Genomic DNA, 19,750 nt, shown 5'->3' on the forward strand with positions numbered 1-19,750 from the left:
AAATACATTAAAATCAAAATTTGCTGGAAATTATTCTGACAAAATTCATTTCTCTCAATAATCCAGCATAGTGTTCAAATCATGGAGCTCCAAACACAAGGTAAAACTGATCAGTCCCTCTGATTTTAGCATATTCCATCTTATATATGAAACTAAGATAGGTATTTTATCTTTTTGAGACATGCTTCCACTCCACAGCCCCCCCCACTGCTGGGATTAAAGGTGTGCACCACCACACCTGACGAAAGAGGTATTTTTAAAGGAAACCGTGAGAGACTCCTTTATGCCTCAGCTAATGCTTTTAGCTACAGGACTTCCGCTGGGAAAACTTTCTTTAATAATTTTTTATTAAATATATTTTTTAAAAATATATCTTTTTATTAAGTTTATTCATTTAATTTTACATCCCAAACGCAGTTTCCCCTCCCTCCTCTTACAACTGTAGAGTCAGATGTGTGTTTTCCATCTTGCTTTCTGGCTTCCGGAGCACTGCACAGACTGCAGACACTTCCTCTCTATGGAACCTGTCACACCTTGAAGGCCCATCTGTTCAGCACCTGGAATAAAGCAGATGGCGATGCTGACAGGTAGCTCTGATGCTAAATCCCAAGGGATCCTGGGATCCCTGCCATGGATGAGGGAAACGGCCTAACTCTCTGAGCTCAGTCGTATCAGTATTGCTGGGTCTGCTCTGATAGAGTTGTCTTCCATATTTGTGCAGACCCAAGGCCTGGTGGTCACCCAGAGTGACTTGCGGAGGCATTTGAGCTATCTTCTTTACGTTCCCCTTAAAACTTGTCCTGGAAACTTTCACTGACCTAGAAGCAAGCTCTAGGTGGTACTGAGAGCAAATCTCCAGGCCTGCATCAGGCCTGGTTTGGATCTTTCTCTCCTCACTTTAGCTGAAAATACCCCACATAAAGAACCCTGGAAACCTTCTTTACATTGCAAGCTGGGGCTGAAGGGGGCGGAGTTGTTTTCAAACGCCATGGTCTGTTTAAATTTATTTTTATTAAGATCAGTAAATCACTCAGCCACCCTTAGCTAATTAGGTAGCAACTGTTGATAAGGTTTCACAAAATACACACACCCAGGATGCCAGCCCCCTTCAAATATCAAACTTGACTCTGATCATGAAGCATATGAGCCTGTCAATCCCAGTTGCTAACTGAAGAAGGACCAGAGCGTGTGAACGAAATTAGAAAAGCCCAAGTAGTAACACACAACCAAATGAGCATTGCAGCCCAAATTTCTTGAATTTAAAACCAAGTCACTATTTCCAGTCACATTGTGGGGCAAAGCGGCCACCTTCCCCACGGGAACCAGGTCCTGGGAGCTCTACCGTGTACAGTGGATCGATCTTCCTTCTGAAGATAGGGAAGCGAGCCGCTGTGTTTCCTAGAATTTTATAAAAGAGGATTCGGGAGAATTCTTTATGCTGAAGTTTTATGCTTTAAAGAGAACAGCAGTGATTACTGGAAAGAAGTATTGATCGTCGGATTATGAGAAATTAAACTCCTAAAACTAAAAGGAAATGGAAAGAGGCGCTGGGATGGGGTTTCATCTGGACGACACAGGGAGGAGGGGTGTTTTTGTGTTACTCGAAAGGAAAGCAGTGCAAGTGTACGTAGTGAAGGTGATAAACCCTCGGCCACAGTGTAGATCAGTCTGCTAAAACTTGGCTTCATTCTGATTATTACTTCCATAAGAATTGTTTTCAATCTGATGTAACTGTCTAGGTTAATATTTTATCCTACTGCTTATAAATCTAAATACATCCAGTATTAAAACTTTGGTGTTATCCACCACTGTTTGGGGTTATCCATCGGTTACCACCACTTGGATTTTTAAGGCTACCATATTTTCTAAGTAAATATGTGGATGCATGATCAAAAAGAAGATGTAATTTGTGAAGATTATCAACTGAAAAGCCTCACAAAAATACAAAATTTAAAAAAGACTAGGGAAGTTTTCTGTGAACTATTTTCATTTAAACAATACAATGACATGAAATTTTCTCTTCTTCACAAAAGTTAGTAAACTGTTATTATACATAATTTAATGTTTCTGACCTAGTACCCAGCTTACAACACACTTAGTTTGATGTAGCCACTTCTCTGCTATATCAGACAAGTGACTATAGGTGGAATAAAAACTACTTTTAGTGTTAACTTTTGCAGTTAGTGACTACTTTTTGATTCCCAGCTGCCCTGACTACGAAATAATTACACAGAAACTATATTATTTAAATCACTGCTTGTTCAATCACTTAAGCCTATTGCTAGCTGGCTCTTACATCTTTGGTTAAGCCATTTCTAATATTCTATATTTTACCATAAGGATCGTGGTTCCAGCTGACAGCTTGCGTCTTTCACCTCTGGTGGTTACAAGTCTCTTGACTCTGTTTTCTCTCCCAGCATTCAGTTTAGTTTTCCCACCTAGCTCTATTCTGCCCTATCACAGGCCAAGGAAGTTTCTTTATTCATTAACCAATAAAAGCAACAACAAATATACAGAAAGACTTCCCACACCAGACCTTAAATATAAACAATCAGAAAGAGATTTGTTTTATCTCTGAAGAAATAAAAAAGAGTAATTTATTTCTTAAATCTTTAGTGAGTTTTGGTTACTCTTTTGCAATGAAGCAAAATATCATTTTTAAAAAGAAAAACACATGTGCTTTGTTTTAGAGTGTTTTTTTAATTCAAATATCTACATTTTTTCTTTGTAATGTTTACTTTTCTGAGGCATTGAAGTATTTCTCTTCCCGATAATATTTAAGACTGCTTTCTAAAATATACCTCACCAGCCAAGGAAAGGTTAATACAGTGGCAAAGCTAATCTACCACACTCTCTTTTCCCCATGTTGAGAAAAATAATATTTAGCTCCCACATGGAGCTGTATGATAAGAGAATACTTACCTCCTTGGCTTATCAAATAGCATTCAATTATTTTCATAATTGAGGCAGAATATCTTGGTCATAGTAAGGATCAACTGTAGAGATCTGATTAGGATGTATATCGCAGACCATAATTTCAAAGCCTGCCTGTCCTCTGGGGGATTACAAAGAAGAAGCAATTCAGTGGTGATAAATTGAACTTAATCAAGTGTTGCATCCTTTAGCTAGCATTTTGCTGACTGAGTTCAATAATGATGCCTCCTTGTGAGTTTAAGGTAGTTGACTTTCAGAGAGCAGAAGGACAGAGTCAAAGGGGAAAATGTCAGAACATGTGGAGGAAGATTCTGAGATAGTTAAAGAGAAGACAAAGAAAGAGGAAGAAGGAGAAATAAGTGATGAACCAAGAAAGAGATGAGAAGTGAATGATGGAAAGACAATTAAACTTTGAAGTCTGAATTGATTTGGTAAAGATCCTAGACTGGAACCCTTGTTTTATCAGAGGAATAAGGCACAAATAAATTCAACCACGACTGAAGATAAAGGCTGTATTCTTGACTTCACATTCGCTCACACAATCTCTATTTTTTTTGACCTAATGAAAGGTACAATCCATATTCCCTATCTCCATTAAAATCAGAAGTTTAGTGGAGATATATATTAACTATCCAAAAAGGTCTCTTTGAATGCACATTTAATTCAATACATTTGAAAACAAAGTAAAAACAAAAATTATAAAACTGCATTTTTAAATTTCTAACATTATATCAAGATTACATGAACCAATGTCATATTTCCTAATAGCTTTATTTAATTTCATAATTCTAGATCCTTATCATTATAACAATTAAAGAGTTCAAAACTATATAAGTCATATTTATTTTTCAAGAATGCATAGTATGCAATTATGCATAGTAACTGCTCAGAAAGATAACTATCATTGGACCAAATGAGAAAAAAGAAAGGGGAACAGAGTCATATGAAGATGTATTACAAACTCAGTCAATAAAGAGGTGACATTGACACCAAATTTGTGAGATTTTCTTTGTTGAGAAAATGCTATTTAGCCAAGTGCAAGGTCAGAACAGCTCAGAGACTAAGCATGTTAGGATTTTACCCTTAATAGTTGGAATCTACTGACACCTGTAACTTTAAATAGAATGCTTCACTCGTTGTACCTCAGTGGGCAAAACTACAGTCCATTCTAAAGAAGGCTGAAATGTCCTGATGAGCTCGTTGCTTAGAACTTAATCCTAGGATTGAGGGAATGCTGGTTCTTGGACCTCTTATCTCCTCCACCGCCATTCTTTTCAATGTAAAACTTGATGAAGTGTCACACCTAATTTATCCCTCTCATCCCAGACTACCTCTGTTCTGTTTCTCTATTACTATTGTAGATGATTCAAGAGGGGTTGGTTTATAATATAAAATACCCTACAGATAAAATAAAAAATGACCTGGAATCTGTACCAAGTACAAACCAGGGCTTTTTTTGTAATGCTTTGTGTGTGTGTGTGTGTGTGTGTGTGTGTGTGTGTGTGTACCTTCTATGAGTCATACTGCATGTTTGTGGTAAGTGCAGGTTTGTGTACCAGCACTTACATGGACTTTTGAGCCATCTTCAGTCCTGCAATGTTCCTCATGATTTATCCTTTTGTCATTGTATTTATGTGCTTTATTCCTGTAACAAAAGCGTAAACTCTTCTAAGGGAGAAAATGCGTTTCCCTTTTATTTGTCTTTATCTTGTTTTTCATACCCAGCAATCTACCTCCCCGGACACTTAATACAGATATTTTAAGGTGTTGGAATGATGGGAAATCTGTATAATTCCCAACAACTCCTACACCTCAAAGAGGCAAAATTTTGTTAAAATGCCTTTAACACTCCACATGAGGTAGTTCTTGAAGAAAAAACACAGGTGTGGAGACGTTTATTTTCAGAATGGTGTGTATTTCAGAAGATATTTAAAAATATCTTTCTAAGGCTCAAACAATGTTAGGTAAGATGCTTTAGAGGAAGCTGTGAGGAAGATAAATATGCATATGTACATATACATATACATGTGTATATATATATAGGTTCTGTGTCATCTCTGCTCTCCAGTACACAGTTTCATCACTGATGTTCTCTAGCAGTTCAGTTATTACAGAGCAATCAATGAAAGGGGGGGGGGACTACCCTTCTCACTCTCTGTCCCAATCTCATTGCAGATTCCAGGCATTCTGAATGTTCCAGAAATACAATGTGCTTACACTCTTGTAGAGGCATTATGCATACTGCTGTTCTCTATGTACCTGGGTCAGGAAAAATCTCATTGTTCTTCTGAAAAACCTTCTTAGTGCCTTATGGGCCAAATGATTCCTTCTTAATGTTCCCTTAGCACTTTATGTTAACCAATATTAGATAGGGAGGTATATAAATGATAATGAGATAATGATGATGTTGGGAATGATAGATGATAGATAGATAGATAGATAGATAGATAGATAGATAGATAGATGATAGAGATGATAGATAAGTAGATTGATGATAGATAGATAGATAGATAGATAGATAGATAGATAGATAATACCCCTACATACTTATTACTCCTACCTCAGTCTTTTATTCCATCCATAGCCACAAAAATCTCTGAAATAAATAACTACTATTCAGTTCAGCAATTTATCCTGCACCCACCTAGAATAAATGGATCTGCCTTCTTATTTGCTTCCACCCATGTGTAACATCTAGATACCTAGACATGTTCACCACACTCAGGTCTTATATAAATATCTGCATAAAGCTTGAGGTTTTTCTCATTTTCTTAACTTTCCCATTGCTTAGATGATATTTTTATTTAAACATTTTTTTTATAAAAAAATATAAATGCAACGCTATCCCCCTCCCTTTCTTTCCTCTAGCCCTTCCCATGTGCCCACTTACTTCCTTTCAAACTATGGCTTCTTTTACATTAATTTATTGATACATATATACATACAATGTAATCACTACTGAGCCAATTTAGTGTGTTGCTGGTATATGTATATTGTCAGTGTTGACAACTCAGTATTGGATAACCTATCAGGGGACTCATCCGTGGAGAAGACTACTTCTCCCACCCTCAATATTCCTTAATTGCCTGCAGGTTTTTGTTTAAAGATGGGGCCCCATAAGATTGCCCCCCTTTTATGTCTGTTAGAGTTGTTCTTTTTCAGGTCTTGTTCAGGCAGCCATATTGTTGAGGTGTCATGGGTGAATATTCCCTGGCATTTCTAATGACATAATCTCACATCTGACTTTCTGGTCCTTTGACTCGTCATCTTTCTGCTTCTCTCTTCTGTGATGCTCTCTAAGCCTTGTGTGCAGGAGTTATTGGGGATGGGCACCCCGTGAGCAGTTGGTGGTTTTCTGCGATGATCTCTGTTGCGTACCAGAAATGTCTTTGATGAGAAGTGGGAGCTACAGCTTACCTGTGGGTTTATGGATACATCGTTAGAATGCAGTTAGGGATGATGCTGGTCTAGTAACATGAGACTATACATTCTCCTCTCTGACCCATTAACTCACTAGCCCCAAGTAGTTGATTAGGTTTCTAGAACCAGGAGTGATTTCTTCTCTGTTAATGGGGCCTTAAGTCCAAATAGACGGTTGTCGGTTACCATCAAGATATTAGTGCCACAATTGAGCCAGAAGGGATATCTTGCCATGCTGGTCATTATTGTGATTCAGAGGCTATGTAGGACTATTGGTAGCTTCCCTCTTTTGTCAGCTTGTATGGAAAGTTCTGGGAAAGCAAAAGTTACTCCTTGGCAGGCTTTTAGAGAAAATGAAGTTCAGATCATGTATGTAAGGTGCATAGTATTTTCAGAAACAGGAGCTAATCTTTACCCCGATCAAAGGATGTTTTAAACTCTACTTTGAGGTTTTCCCTGTAGGTTGTCAGTATGACCTGTTTTTCAACTCAGGTGCTGATAAACTAAGTGCCATATTCATTATAGGGCCTATGGTTATTAACAGAACCTTTTAAGGAAAAAGATTCTTACTCCAAAAAAGAATTAGAATGGCAAGACTTTCAGTACTTCTACCAAAGCATTATGGGCATCACCAGACACAGGGATTTGCAGTATTCCTCAAGTGCTCACTTAGGTGGCAGTGAGCTTCCTTAACGCAGGTCAACGCCATAGCTATGTACCGCTTGATATAAGATACTCATCCTTGAGTAGCCATTATGATTCCTTTGTGAACAATTTAGCTAAAAGAATAATTATAACACTTTTAATGGAGATGGGGGGATAAGATCACTAATATGAGCTTCAGAGGAACAAAATATTCATTTTCATATCATATCCTAGTCTCATTAATAAAGATTTTAGAAAAGGATTTGAACGAAAATTTTTAGTGTGTGGAAAAAAGTAGGGCTGGGAAGATGTAACTCTGGCAACTGCGATGAGGAGGGATATGGAGAGGGGGCAGGGAAAGCAGGAAGATTTAGTAATGGAACAGCAAACAAGACAGGCCAACATGGAATGGCAGAAGAAGAGGGAGCCAGTATAGAAAAGGATTGTCAATGCCCAGAGTGTCTCAAAAGCAGTGTTGAATGGCATAAGGAGAGGGAGCCTCTATAGAAAAGGATTGTCAAAGCCCAGAGTGTCTCAAGAGCTTGCTTAGGCCTTGACTGTATCCAAACGACTACGAGATAGAGAAAAGCAGGAGTTATGTTTTTTTTTTTTGAATAATACAGAAATCTGGCAGACCATGGTGCTGATGATGGAAGTTCTGAAAGTGACTGTACCAGGTGAGAGAGGGGTGATCTGGGAAATATAAGCACATTATAGTATTAAAGAGATAATTTTTTCCCATCTTACTTGCATGGATTTAAGTGAACTGGCCTTTCTAAGGGGTGATATCTTGCAAGGCCAGCTAATTGGAATAACTGTTAAGAGAGGAAACACCGATATGTGATGCTTTAATCTTTGGAGCATGTCTCCATCCAGGACATGATACATATTTTATTCTTTTTATCAGAAGACAATAGCTTTTCCTCAATGGGGCTCAACAGAACCCTAATATCCACCATCAGATATCCTCAATGCTGTGTAGCCTTTGTTGTCCAAGGGTTGAATCCTTAAGATCACTTAAGAGATGGGTTGAAATTAGAAAATAGGTCATCATCATTTCCATCATGAAAATTCAAACTATTATTCCTGAGAAGGAATTAGCCTCTGGACTAGAACTTTAACCACACACTGACTTATGGCCCCATATAGGTAGTGCTGCTTAGGAAAAGAATGATAACCAGAGACAGAGATAGGAATGTATCTCAGTGGTTGTGAAACTTGCCTTGCACATTTTAGACCATAAGTTCAATTCTTCATACACAAACACACACACACACTCACAGAGAGAGAGAGAAAGAGAGAGATAGAGAGAGAGAGAGAGAGAGAACCAGACTTCTCTTCTGAGACCTCAACTCTCCATCCAAGACAGGACTGAGAACATCTGTACCATTTGGCCCTGGACGAAATACAGAAATGGAACTGCTATTTTGGGGGTCTTCATCTTCCCTATATCTGCCTCCTGTTTTCACCAATATAATTTTCATTTGATACAGGTGGATAATGCTATTTCTATTCAGTTTATAAATTTATGGGAACATTTAGCACAAATGGAAAAAATACATATGGGAGAGCTGATTTGATAGGGATCTGAAGAACAAATGGCTTTTACTTACTAAAAAATTGATCAGTTCCATTTGGGTTGCTGACTATTTACACCCTAGAAAAAGGGGACACATTTCTTTTTGTTGTTATTTAAGGCATCTTTCTGGAGATTACAGAAGGGAAGAGAAGTGACTTTGTCCAGATTTAGAAAGTGATAACACTTCCTGTTGCTATGGAAATGAGCATAGGTTATGTTGTTTTCCCATTCTTCTTATTTCCATCCAACCAAGCTCAGGCCACTGACATGCTAACATGCTCTGCTAAAATTATTTTATATTCTGGTAGGTTAATATTTTGTTTTATTTCAGCAGCACAGAAATCTTGTGGTTCTTTTTTTAGCCTTCCTCTGTGGAAAACAATCTGAAATACTACACTTTCTGAGCTTAAAATATGACCAAAAGAATTGCATTTATTCTCTCCTTGGGGCATTTTAATGCTTTAAAGTACTCATCTAGAAAATGACTTTTTTATTATTCTTTAATCAAATACCTTGTAGGAAGTTGTTTTCTTATTACTTGCTTATTCCTTCCAAATGCAAAACCCTGTGATGGAAAATCAAGATAAGTGATGGTTTCACTTAATCCTATTTTGTATTTACATTTAACAAGGGGAAATGAAACAAAGAAAGATCTTGGGAAACAACTGCAATGGAAGTATTATGCAAAAAAAGAAACAAAATCCCATCATTCTTTTAAAACTCTTCCTAGCTCCTTGGTATGCAGGAAGACTTACTCTTTATTAATAAAAGGCAGTTGACCATCTAGAAGTTTATAATATCCTTGCAACATCTACCTCATTGAAAATCAATGAAATCTGTTTACAATTGCCTTGGCCAGGAGCTGTGCTGACAAAATTATTTCATAGTCATAAACTATCTGCATGTTAACCCAGCATCCAATGAAATGAATGCTCAGCTTGCTTCCTTACCCTGTCAAAGCATCATTGAGTAGTTCTTGCTGTGCACAGTTGTCTACAGAGTATCTCCACATTCTCTTATCTCTGTGAGGACATCTTGGATCTTTACTCTGAGATTAACTCTCCCTCTGCTGTAGAGTTGTAGACTGGCTGGAAGTAATTTGAAGGCTATAGAACAGTAGCTTTTAACACAAGCTCAAGGACCCAGGAATATTGCTCCTGCATTGCTGTCACTGGACAGAGACCTTAATGCGCTGCTTTATGGCTGGGAGACAGCATTGTGACCTGTGATTTTATTGATTCACCTTGCAATAATTTACCTACTGGAGACTGCCTCTGCTGGCATTTTTTATGCTGCATCCAGAATCTGAAATCCTGTAGGATTTCCTGATGTTTTGCTTCGGAATCATCCTGACCCCAAAAACCTTTAATCATAGTGTGCTAGTGTAAGAATTCAAAACAGTACATCAAGTCTTTCTCCTGAATACACTCACTCATATTTTCATATTGAACTACCAACCTTTCCCCTTAATGAGGCAGTGCTGCTGGAGCACTATTTCCTCTCTAACTTCATATCTCAAGGCTCCCTCCGGTTCTTTGAGCCTCCTGCCTCCTTTGCCTTCAAGCCTAGTACATGTGAATGCTTCTTCACTGGCTGTCTTGCACTCACTGGGGCCCCCTGTCTGCTGTCACTAGTAGTGACCTATTGTCCTGCATGGGCTTGATGCACAGCGAATGATGAAAAGTAATATATGCTGGGGACATGATACGAGAAACTAAAGAGATTGGGGGGAAAAAAAGGATAGTTCAAATTACCCAATTTTAGCAAAACAATCTCTGCAATGTAATGTGATTAGTGGTTTACACGAAAAGGTGAGTTCACTCAACTAACGAGCGTTATGCAGAGACTGGGCTTGTTTAAGGCTTCAGGAAGTTATTAGTCAGCAAGCCAGGAAAGGTCATGGATCTCAGTTAGTGTGTGCTCTAATTGAAGATACAGAAAAGGAGAAATTGAATGACTATATACAATTATCTCAGGTAGATGTCATTAGCAGGACGCTCATAAAACAAGACAGTGCAATGGCCTTGGGAAACAGAGTGTCCAGTTTAGGTTAGATTTAAATAGTTTGTTGTTGATGTTGCTGTTGTTGTTTTAAGCTAAGACATCCATAACAAGAAGTAGTCTTGGATTTAAGAAGAATATAGGGAAATATTCAAAGCAATGAGAACATCAGACACAAACCTGAAGATGGAAATTAATGGGATGTGTTCAAGGAGGAAGAGACACAGGGAGAGCAGGGTCAGAAGACATCTCTAGCTGTGGCCATCCATCACTCTGCAGTTCTGATAAAGAGCCCCCGTTGCAGGCCTAGTGCAAGTTCAAACCAGTGGAGGGTTCAGGTATAGAGATGATGTGGTCTCATTTGCAATTGTCTGAGTAGGCCATGACTACAATGTAGAGAGTACATTGGGGAATGGCAGAATCAGACCATGATTTAACTGGAGACCTGATGCCATCTTGTGTTGGAGACATGGCAGCTGAGCTCAATACAGCACCGAAATGGAGCAATACTGAAGGCAGCATGCTACCATCCTACCATTTAAAAAATTAACCGATACCTTCATAGCAACGAGACTTCTAGACTCAGAGAAATTTCAAAATTTGTGTGAGAAGTTATGATGAGTAATGAGGAGGCTGAGTCAAATTCCAGGCAAGATTTTACCTGACAGGCTGCCTTAGATGAAGAGGAGGAAAGTTGGAAAGGGGGATCCACAGTTAAAATAAGTGTTCATATACGAGTCAAAGTGGTTTCTCTGCCTCAATGAAGGTCTAGAAGGATTGGAGTTGGTGTCAGATCTTAATAGAAACTAACAAAACTAACAGGTATGCCTTTTCTACGCATCCAGGCTCACTCACCTAGCAAATAAAAGAGTTCTACCCATGAATAGTTAGATCTTAGCCTGCTGCTGAAATAACCAATATATTGAACAAATAGTTGTAGGAACAGCATTGCTGACATTCAGGTCTCTCCCAACTCTTTGTGTAGGTAGTTTTTTCATAGAGTTAGAAAGCTGAAAACTTACTTCTGTATCCTATAACCATCACTTCATATATTCATATCTCTTGTTGAGTTAAGAAAACTGAAGATGACAGAGATAATGAACTATATAGAAGTTCTCCCTGTTAGTTCTCCCAACTAGAAGGAGTTAACATGGTACAACTCAAGTCACATGATCTTCTGAGCAGTTCACTGCATTAACCTACCTGAGTATATTATGAGTTCAAGGAAGTTTCTCAAGAAGTAGAATATTTGCTACATTCATTCTCAGTTTTTCCTACTTAGAAGTATCTAATGATCGATTAGTTTGAGAAAACAAACTCTTTATCACTCTTATCTAAAAGTAGAATGTTGTCATGCCCATAATGTGTATGTCTGGATTTCTAAAGAACCCATTACTACTATCTGGAGTGCATAGGTTGGCTGTGCCAAATGCATGTACATATTGCAACCATCCAATTAAGTTTTCATGTGGGATGGATGTCAAAACACCTCATCTATATTGTACAGGTGCATAGATTTAAACATTGACCAGTAATTCATTGTTATTTACTGAAATATAATGAGGGAAGATACAGTAAGGATCTATCTCTTATAAAGCACTTTTATTTTTTTAAAAAAAAAATGAAAATTAAGCAACTTCAAAAGGAAGGTTGGCAGCTGGTCAAACTGAATAAATTTTGACTATTTAAAAATCTATAATCTATACATCTTTAAAATTTTGATTTTTGTCCAGACATGTGATCAGCACCTTTCTTATCCACTATAATCTCCAAGTGAGACCTGAGAGCACCTAACTCTGCACTGCTGCCAAAAATCCCTAGAGGTTTTTTTTTTTTTAATGACAGAAAGGAGCTAAGATAGAACAACACATTCTTAAAAAGAAAGAGAGCTTGTGGGATATGGCTTTCTCAGATGATCAGACACACACACGTTTAAATAAAGACAGAATTTCAAAGCTATAGAAAGAAAAATTGAACCAAAATATTATGTCAGTATTTAGATAAAATACATCAAATAAGTGAGCAATTTGGATCTGGTGAGCAAACACAAACTATACCCGCAGTTACTCAGTTCTGAGGCATGATTCACATCGCTTTCCTCAAATCTTGCCAACAATCTTTGCAAGATCCAATGGGTTTAAACAAGGAAACTTACAATCCGACTTTCAGTTTGATATTATGCTTTATACTTATTTTTATTTCTATGGGTGTTTTGCCTGCATGTAGTTCTGTGCACAAAGTGAGTATCATGTGCCTGTAGAGACCAGAAGAGGAGCCAGATTTCTTGGAACTGGAATTATAGATAATCATATGCTACCTTCTGTGTTCTGGGATTTGAACCTGGGTCCTCTAGAAGAGCAGGGTTCTTAACTGTTGAGCTATATCTCCAGCCCCAGTTTAGTTTTAAGAAAGAAAAGAAATAGTAAGATTACAAAGATTCATTGCAGTAGTCAGTACACCAAGGAGAACCCACAAATCAAATTGTCGTTAGGAAATAAATTATTCATTTGGGTTTGGTCAAGTTTGGCTTCCTTCCTTCCTTCCCTCCCTCCCTCCCTCTTTCTCTCTCTCCCTCTTTCTCTCTCTCTCTCTCTCTCTCTCTCTCTCTCTCTCTCTTTGTGGATTTCCAGACAGGGTTTCTTTTGTAGACCTGGCTGTCCTGGAACTAACTCTATAGACCAAGCTGACCTCAAATTTATAGAGATCCACCACTTTTGCCTCCTGGGTGCTGGGATTAAAGGAGTGCATCACCACTGCCCAGTGGTTTGGTTTCTTAAGGTGGTTGTAACTATTTAGCACAAAGGGGAAGATACACAGAGTGACTGTGATATTGTTCTCTTTCAATGTTTGATCATTCTCCAAGTTGAGATTGCATTCTCTAAATATCTCCAACTTCTCATGTTTACAATACATGCTGAAATGTTGGGGACACTTTTGTGCATGTTAAAACAAAATACAAACAATTGCCTCATATGTCTGGATTAAACAAATTATCTCAAATGCTAGCTAGATGCCTGGTAGTTCCATGTAAATACCTATGGTCAACACACTGGTCAGTGTTCTGCTGCCGTTGCCTACTGCTCTCTAGAGAGAAATGCTCCTTTCTAAGAATCAACTCTTTTATACCCTATTGAGAACATGTTTCCCGACTCCATTCACATACAAACTACTTGTAGGATAAACTTTCTTTTGTGCCTACATCTCACCTGATACCAACAATGTATTCTCAGCCCTATAAATCATCCTGAAACTTACTTTTGGGCTCAACATTCTATCAGCCATTACCACCAAAGTGTGGAGACATCTTTGATAAAAATAGTATTTCCAAATAGATTAAAGTTTTGTGATGGCAATCAGAGAGCACCCTCATTGGATGAGAATAACTGGCAATTCTAAGTGAGTGTGCTTTAAAGAAGGATTACTGCTTTGTTTACCCAATTCCTAGGATGATGGTCTTGTCTACCCCTCCTGAAGCTCAGCATTGAAGCTTGGACACCATTTGGTGATACTATCTGAAAATTTTATCAGCTTCCTTTGAGAATTTACCTATAGGAGACGATAAGTCTAAGACAGATTCAGGTGTTGTCAGGGGAGGGGGAGATTGTACAGACCCAGCAGGTGCTGATACCACATGCAGGAATTGTTTCAATACCACACTAGCTTTGAGAAAGGTATTTATCCTCTTCTGAACTATTCATTTGACCACACAAATGTAAGGAAGTAAGGCTGTTCTTGTCTGCATGTTGGTGCCTATGTTGATACTGGAAACCTTAGCATATTTATATATAGGATGATTACATGTTACGTTTTGAAGCTCAAAGACAATTTTCTTAGAATTTAAAAGGAGACCACCCAGGGCAAACTAAATATCAAAAACTGGTAGAGGAGGAGACTAGAAAAAGAAGGAAGAAAAAAAAACATGCCATTGAGCTAGAACAAAGGTCAGATATATGGCAGGAAAGGAGGCTCTACAGAAAATAAGGAAGCCCAAAGTATCAAGGAAATAAAACTAATTTACATTCTGGTCAGCATCTGAAAGAAAAAGTCAGAAAAGGGAACAAGGACACTGTAGAACTTGTGGTAACTTATCAGGGCAGGACTAGGGCCAGGAGTTCTGGGAAGGATATATGTAGTATCTCTTTGAAGGAAAATTTACTCCATCTTTTTAGCATGGCCTAGGGTGAGCCTCATGCCTTGCTCTACTTACAGCTAAACATAAATCATAAACTTGATCTGCTTTTAAGGAATTGGACTAGATTTCTATAGAAGAAAAGGTACCGAGTGAGAGCATTTGGGAAATCCAAATGTATGAGCCTTTTCGCATGAGGCTTTTTGACACTCTCTCCACCATCTTTATTCCTGTTCGTCCTGCAGGGTTTCCCACGTAGCTCCAAAAGATTAAGACTCAAATCCCGACTCTCCTCTCCACCCACATCAATTCCACCATCACCGGCACCTCTCTTTGCATTCCTGTGCTTCTTCACTTAGAATAAGAAACTGTTCCTTGGAATGTACATCCTTCTGGTAACTGAAGTCTCCCCTCTTTCTGTTTTCAAGGATGGGAGGAACAGTTTTATTGGACACCAGCTGGGCGGGGTAGTGGAAGTACCAAACAGCAAAGACCAGCGGGTCAAGTCAGCCAGAGCCATTCAAATCACCTACTACCTCCAGACCTATGGTTCTGCCACTCAAGACCTCATAGGGGAGAAGTGGGAGAATGAGTTCTGTAAGCTTATGAGGAAGCTCCAGGATGAGCACCAAGACCTTCAACTGTACTCTCTGGCATCTTTTAGCCTCTGGAGAGACTTTCATAAGACCAGCATCCTGGCCAGAAGCAAGGTCCTGGTGAGCCTCGTGCTGATCCTGACCACGGCCACCCTGTCCAGCTCCATGAAGGACTGCTTGCGCAGTAAGCCCTTCCTGGGCCTCCTGGGGGTACTCACAGTATGCATTTCCATCGCCACTGCAGCTGGGATCTTCTTCATCACAGACGGGAAATACAACTCCACCCTGCTGGGAATCCCTTTCTTCGCCATGGGTAACTATCCATCCTTGTGGTAATTGGATTCTTGCCGGTTTGGGGCAAGGTAGTACTATCTTGACTTCTCAGGTGGAAATCTGTTTTAGTTTTTGCTTTGGTGTGTGATTGTGTATTTTTTTTTCCCTTAGAGTTTGGGTTTGTCTTACCTTTTTGAGGTCTTCAAAGTACAGTACCCAAAAATCAAATCATCGTTCCCTTTCATCTAATGATGTCAGAAATCTTTAAATTGAATAATACAGGAATTCTCTACTCAGTTTCTTCATAGCTGACACATTGGAATTATCTGATATAAAAATAAGGAGAGTCGATGAATTTTGTGCCCCCCATCATAGCTACCCTCAATGATAGTGACATGATAGTTAATGATACTGGAAAATGAAAGGTTTAAGAGCAACTGATGTGTCTTAATTTCAGAGATCGTCTAAAGGAAACTCAAACTCATTTAGAAGTGTTGCACAGAACCTACTGTATTCTTTTACCTGTGTAAAAAAAAAATCTTTTAAAATTAAAAAACCCTGTCTGATATCACATAGATATATGATCTAGCTTATATATTTATCTCTAGTGAAAAAAATTAGTAATCATCCATAATTAAAATAATAAATATTCTCCCAGCCAAACATAAATCATGACCTAAATATAAAAATGACACATGTATGAATGCATGTATGTGGTGTCTGTGTATGTATATTTTCTGGGAATAGACATGAGTGAGGACTCGGTGACAGGATGGGTATGACTTATCAATAAAGCGGAGATGACGGTGATATTTGTGGCATTCAAAAGGCTCTGTTCTATGTATAACTCTGTGTAATCATTCAGAAATTGAACCTCCAGGTGGTGACCTGGTGACCTGACACAAGCAAGAGATCCTTAAGTTACAAAGAATAGCTTTGGATGTACTAGCTTAATATCAGTCATAGCAGGGTGGTGGTGGCACACGCCTTTAATCCCAGCACTCAGGAGGCAGAGGCAGGCAGATATCTCTGAGTTCTGAGTTTGAGGCCAGCCTGATCTACAAGACCTAGTTCCAGGACTGATTCCAAATCAACACAGAGAAACTCTGTCTCGAAACCCCCCCCAAAAATAGATGTAAATAAGCTTTATTATTAAATGCTAAATATGCATGCAGAAAGCTCTCTAGGTGGCCCATTTCTTTCTACCTTCACAAGCAAATTTGTAAATAAACAAGGGGCAGGCAAGTTGTACAAACTGAGGTCATGTGTCAGCATTGGGAATCCAACTTAAGCATTACTTCTTTTATAATATAATAATGGAAGCTCTGCAAATTATTATTTTTTTAATTTAAGAGACTATAATGAAAGATTCTAGTTTAAAGTAAATGCTCTACAAATAGCTACAAATGTTAGTGTGTAGCATTGTATGAAAGTGTAGTGAATTCCACAATGAAAATGAAACAGCCTGTGGCTTCACACAATTGAGTCTTTAAACCTTTGCATATCATCACAGATGCATATTAATTCGGTAATAAAAATATTTTATCCAAAACAATGTAAAATATTTTGCCACTAGTGATAAAAATGAATCTAAGACTGTATTTTACTTTTTCTAAATATTCCAGTTCTTCTCGACTTGAAAATTGACACAAGATTTCTAAGAATCACAAAGTAAGACTCACAAGTAAGACATGGCTTGCTCAAGCCTGGTAAAAACCAGTGGCATCCTAATCATGGAATAGAAAGATACTTTTCAGAAAAGCATAGAATTACACACTCTATACAAACGGGGTGAAAATCTACCTCTAGTAACGCTCGATTATAATGTCAGCGCTGCAAGGACAAAGTGGTGTTTTTATTCCTAATAGCAAGAACACTAACAACAGTAGTGATAGAGAAATCCAGATGTATAACACATACTGTGTCCCTATCTACTGAACTTTAGAACCACAAATCAACTCTGGACACCATGGGTATGGACTGTAAGCAGACAGGTCAGTGTATACCCAGGGTGCTGCTGCAGTTCTGAGAGGAACGTGTCTGCTGTGCTCCCAAGACATGACAAAGAAAGACCCACACACAGATGTTTAAAAGATCCAGCTGGGTGGTGGTGGCGCACGCCTTTAATCCCAGCACCCGGGAGGCAGAGGCAGGCGGATCTCTGTGAGTTCGAGACCAGCCTGGTCTACAAGAGCTAGTTCCAGAACAGGCTCCAAAACCACAGAGAAACCCTGTCTCGAAAAAACCAAAAAAAAAAAAAAAAAAAGTTCCACTTCACCAAGGCTGTGTTTCCATCCCAGTATTCTGCTTGCGTTGTATGCTATACTGAACACTCAGTAATGTTAGTTTGATCTGGTTCTTCACATTGACAGTGAAGAATTTGGGCTACTTAGTAATAAATTTGAAGATGCTATGAAATTATTTATTTCCTCATCTTTTGAATTTAGAATATTTGTCACTCTCAAATTGTAGGGTTTATATTAACCTCCAAACTCTAATCCTAGAGTGGAACAAAGAGACAGAGAATGGGACAGAGACAGAGACTGACTTACTGATAGGAAACATCACAGTTTTGCATATAGAGCATCAGATAAGCAAAGCTACGACTCACAGAAAACTCATGGCTGAGAAGGTGCTAAAGGAGAATGTGGTGTGAAATATAAATAAATTTCATTTGTTAAATACGTATTTATCACTGGCATGCACAACATTTGCACAATACTGATTCAATTCTTGATCAATTTCTTGAGTGTTTGTGTCTTTTGGAGATCAGTCCTTTGTCTGATGTGGGGTTGGTGAAGATCTTTTCCCATTCTGTAGGCTGCCATTTTGTCTTATTGAGCATGTACTTTGCTTTACAGAAGCTTTTCAGTTTCAAGAGGTCCCATTGATTAATTGATTCTCTCAGTGTCTGTGCTACTGGGGTTATATTTAGGAAGTGGTCTCCTGTGTCAAAAGGTTCAAGTGTACTTCCCACATTCTCTTCTATGAGGTTCAGTGTGGTTGGCTTTATGTGGAGATTTTGATCCATTTGGACATGAGTTTTGTGCATGGCAATAGATATGCATCTAATTCATTCTTCTACATGTTGATATCCAGTTATGCCAGCACCATTTGGTAAATACTCTTTCTTTTTTAATTTGATATTTTTTGCTTATTTGTCAAAAATCAGGTGTTTGTAGGTGAATGGATTAATAGCTGGGTCTTTGATTTGTTTCCATTGGTCCTTCTGTCTGTTTTTATGCCAATACCAGGCTGTTTTCAGTACTGTAGCTCTGTAGAAGAGTTTGATGCCTCCAGAAGATCCTTTATTGTACAGGATTGTTTTGGCTATCCTGAATTTTTTGCTTTTCCATATGAAACTGAGCACTGTTCTTCCGAGGTCTATGAAGAATTTTGCTGTGATTTTGATGGTCATTGCTTTGAATCTGTAGATTGCTTTTGGTAAAATTGCCATTTTTACTATGATAATTCTACCTACCAAAGAGCATAGGAGATCTTTCCATTTTCTACTGTCTTCTTCAATTTCTTTCTTCAAAGGTTTAAAGTTCTTGTCATAAAGATCTTCCACTTGTTTGGTTAAAGTTATTCCGAGATATTTTATGCTATTTGTGGCTTTTGCGAAGAGTGATATTTCTCTGATTTCTTTCTCAGCCCATTTATCAATTTATCATCTGTGTACAGGAGGGCTACTATTTTTTTTTTTAGTTAATCTTGTATCCTGCTACATTACTGAAAGTATTTATGAGTCATAGACGTTCCTTGGTAGAATTTTTGGGGTTGCTTATGTAAACTATCATATCATCAGCAAATAATGAGAGTTTGACTTCTTCTTTTCCGATTTGTATCCCCTTGATCTTTTTTTGTTGTCTTACTGCTCTAGCTAGGACCTCAAGAACTGTATTAAATAGATATGGAGAGAGTAGACAACCTTGTCTTATTCCTGATTTCAGTGGGATGCTGTGAGTTTCTCTCTACTTAGTTTGATGTTGGCTATTGGCTTGTTGTATATTGCTTTTATTGTGTTTAGGTATGTTCCTTGTATCCCTGCTCTCTCAAAAACCTTTATCATGAAAGGATGTTGTATTTTGTTGAAGGCTTTCTTAGCACCTAATGAGATGATCATGCGGTTTTTATTTTTCAGGTTCTTTATATGGTGGATTCCATTTACAG

General features: G+C 38.2%; 1 protein-coding gene across 3 annotated transcripts in view; it reads left to right on the forward strand.

Annotated features, from left to right (window-relative positions):
• Positions 1-19,750, forward strand: part of Ptchd4 (patched domain containing 4) — a 173,837-nt gene that overhangs the window by 41,943 nt on the left and 112,144 nt on the right. For all 3 annotated transcript variants that reach the window (XM_041656310.1, XM_041656309.1, XM_041656311.1), the window contains one exon: positions 15,137-15,617. In XM_041656310.1, the coding sequence (XP_041512244.1) occupies positions 15,137-15,617 (481 nt within the window). The remainder of the gene's footprint in view (positions 1-15,136; positions 15,618-19,750) is intronic.

The sequence above is a fragment of the Microtus oregoni genome, unplaced genomic scaffold, assembly GCF_018167655.1.
Source record: "Microtus oregoni isolate MIOR12 unplaced genomic scaffold, Mior012 000007F_ref0000211, whole genome shotgun sequence".
NCBI classification, from domain to species: domain Eukaryota; kingdom Metazoa; phylum Chordata; class Mammalia; order Rodentia; family Cricetidae; genus Microtus; species Microtus oregoni.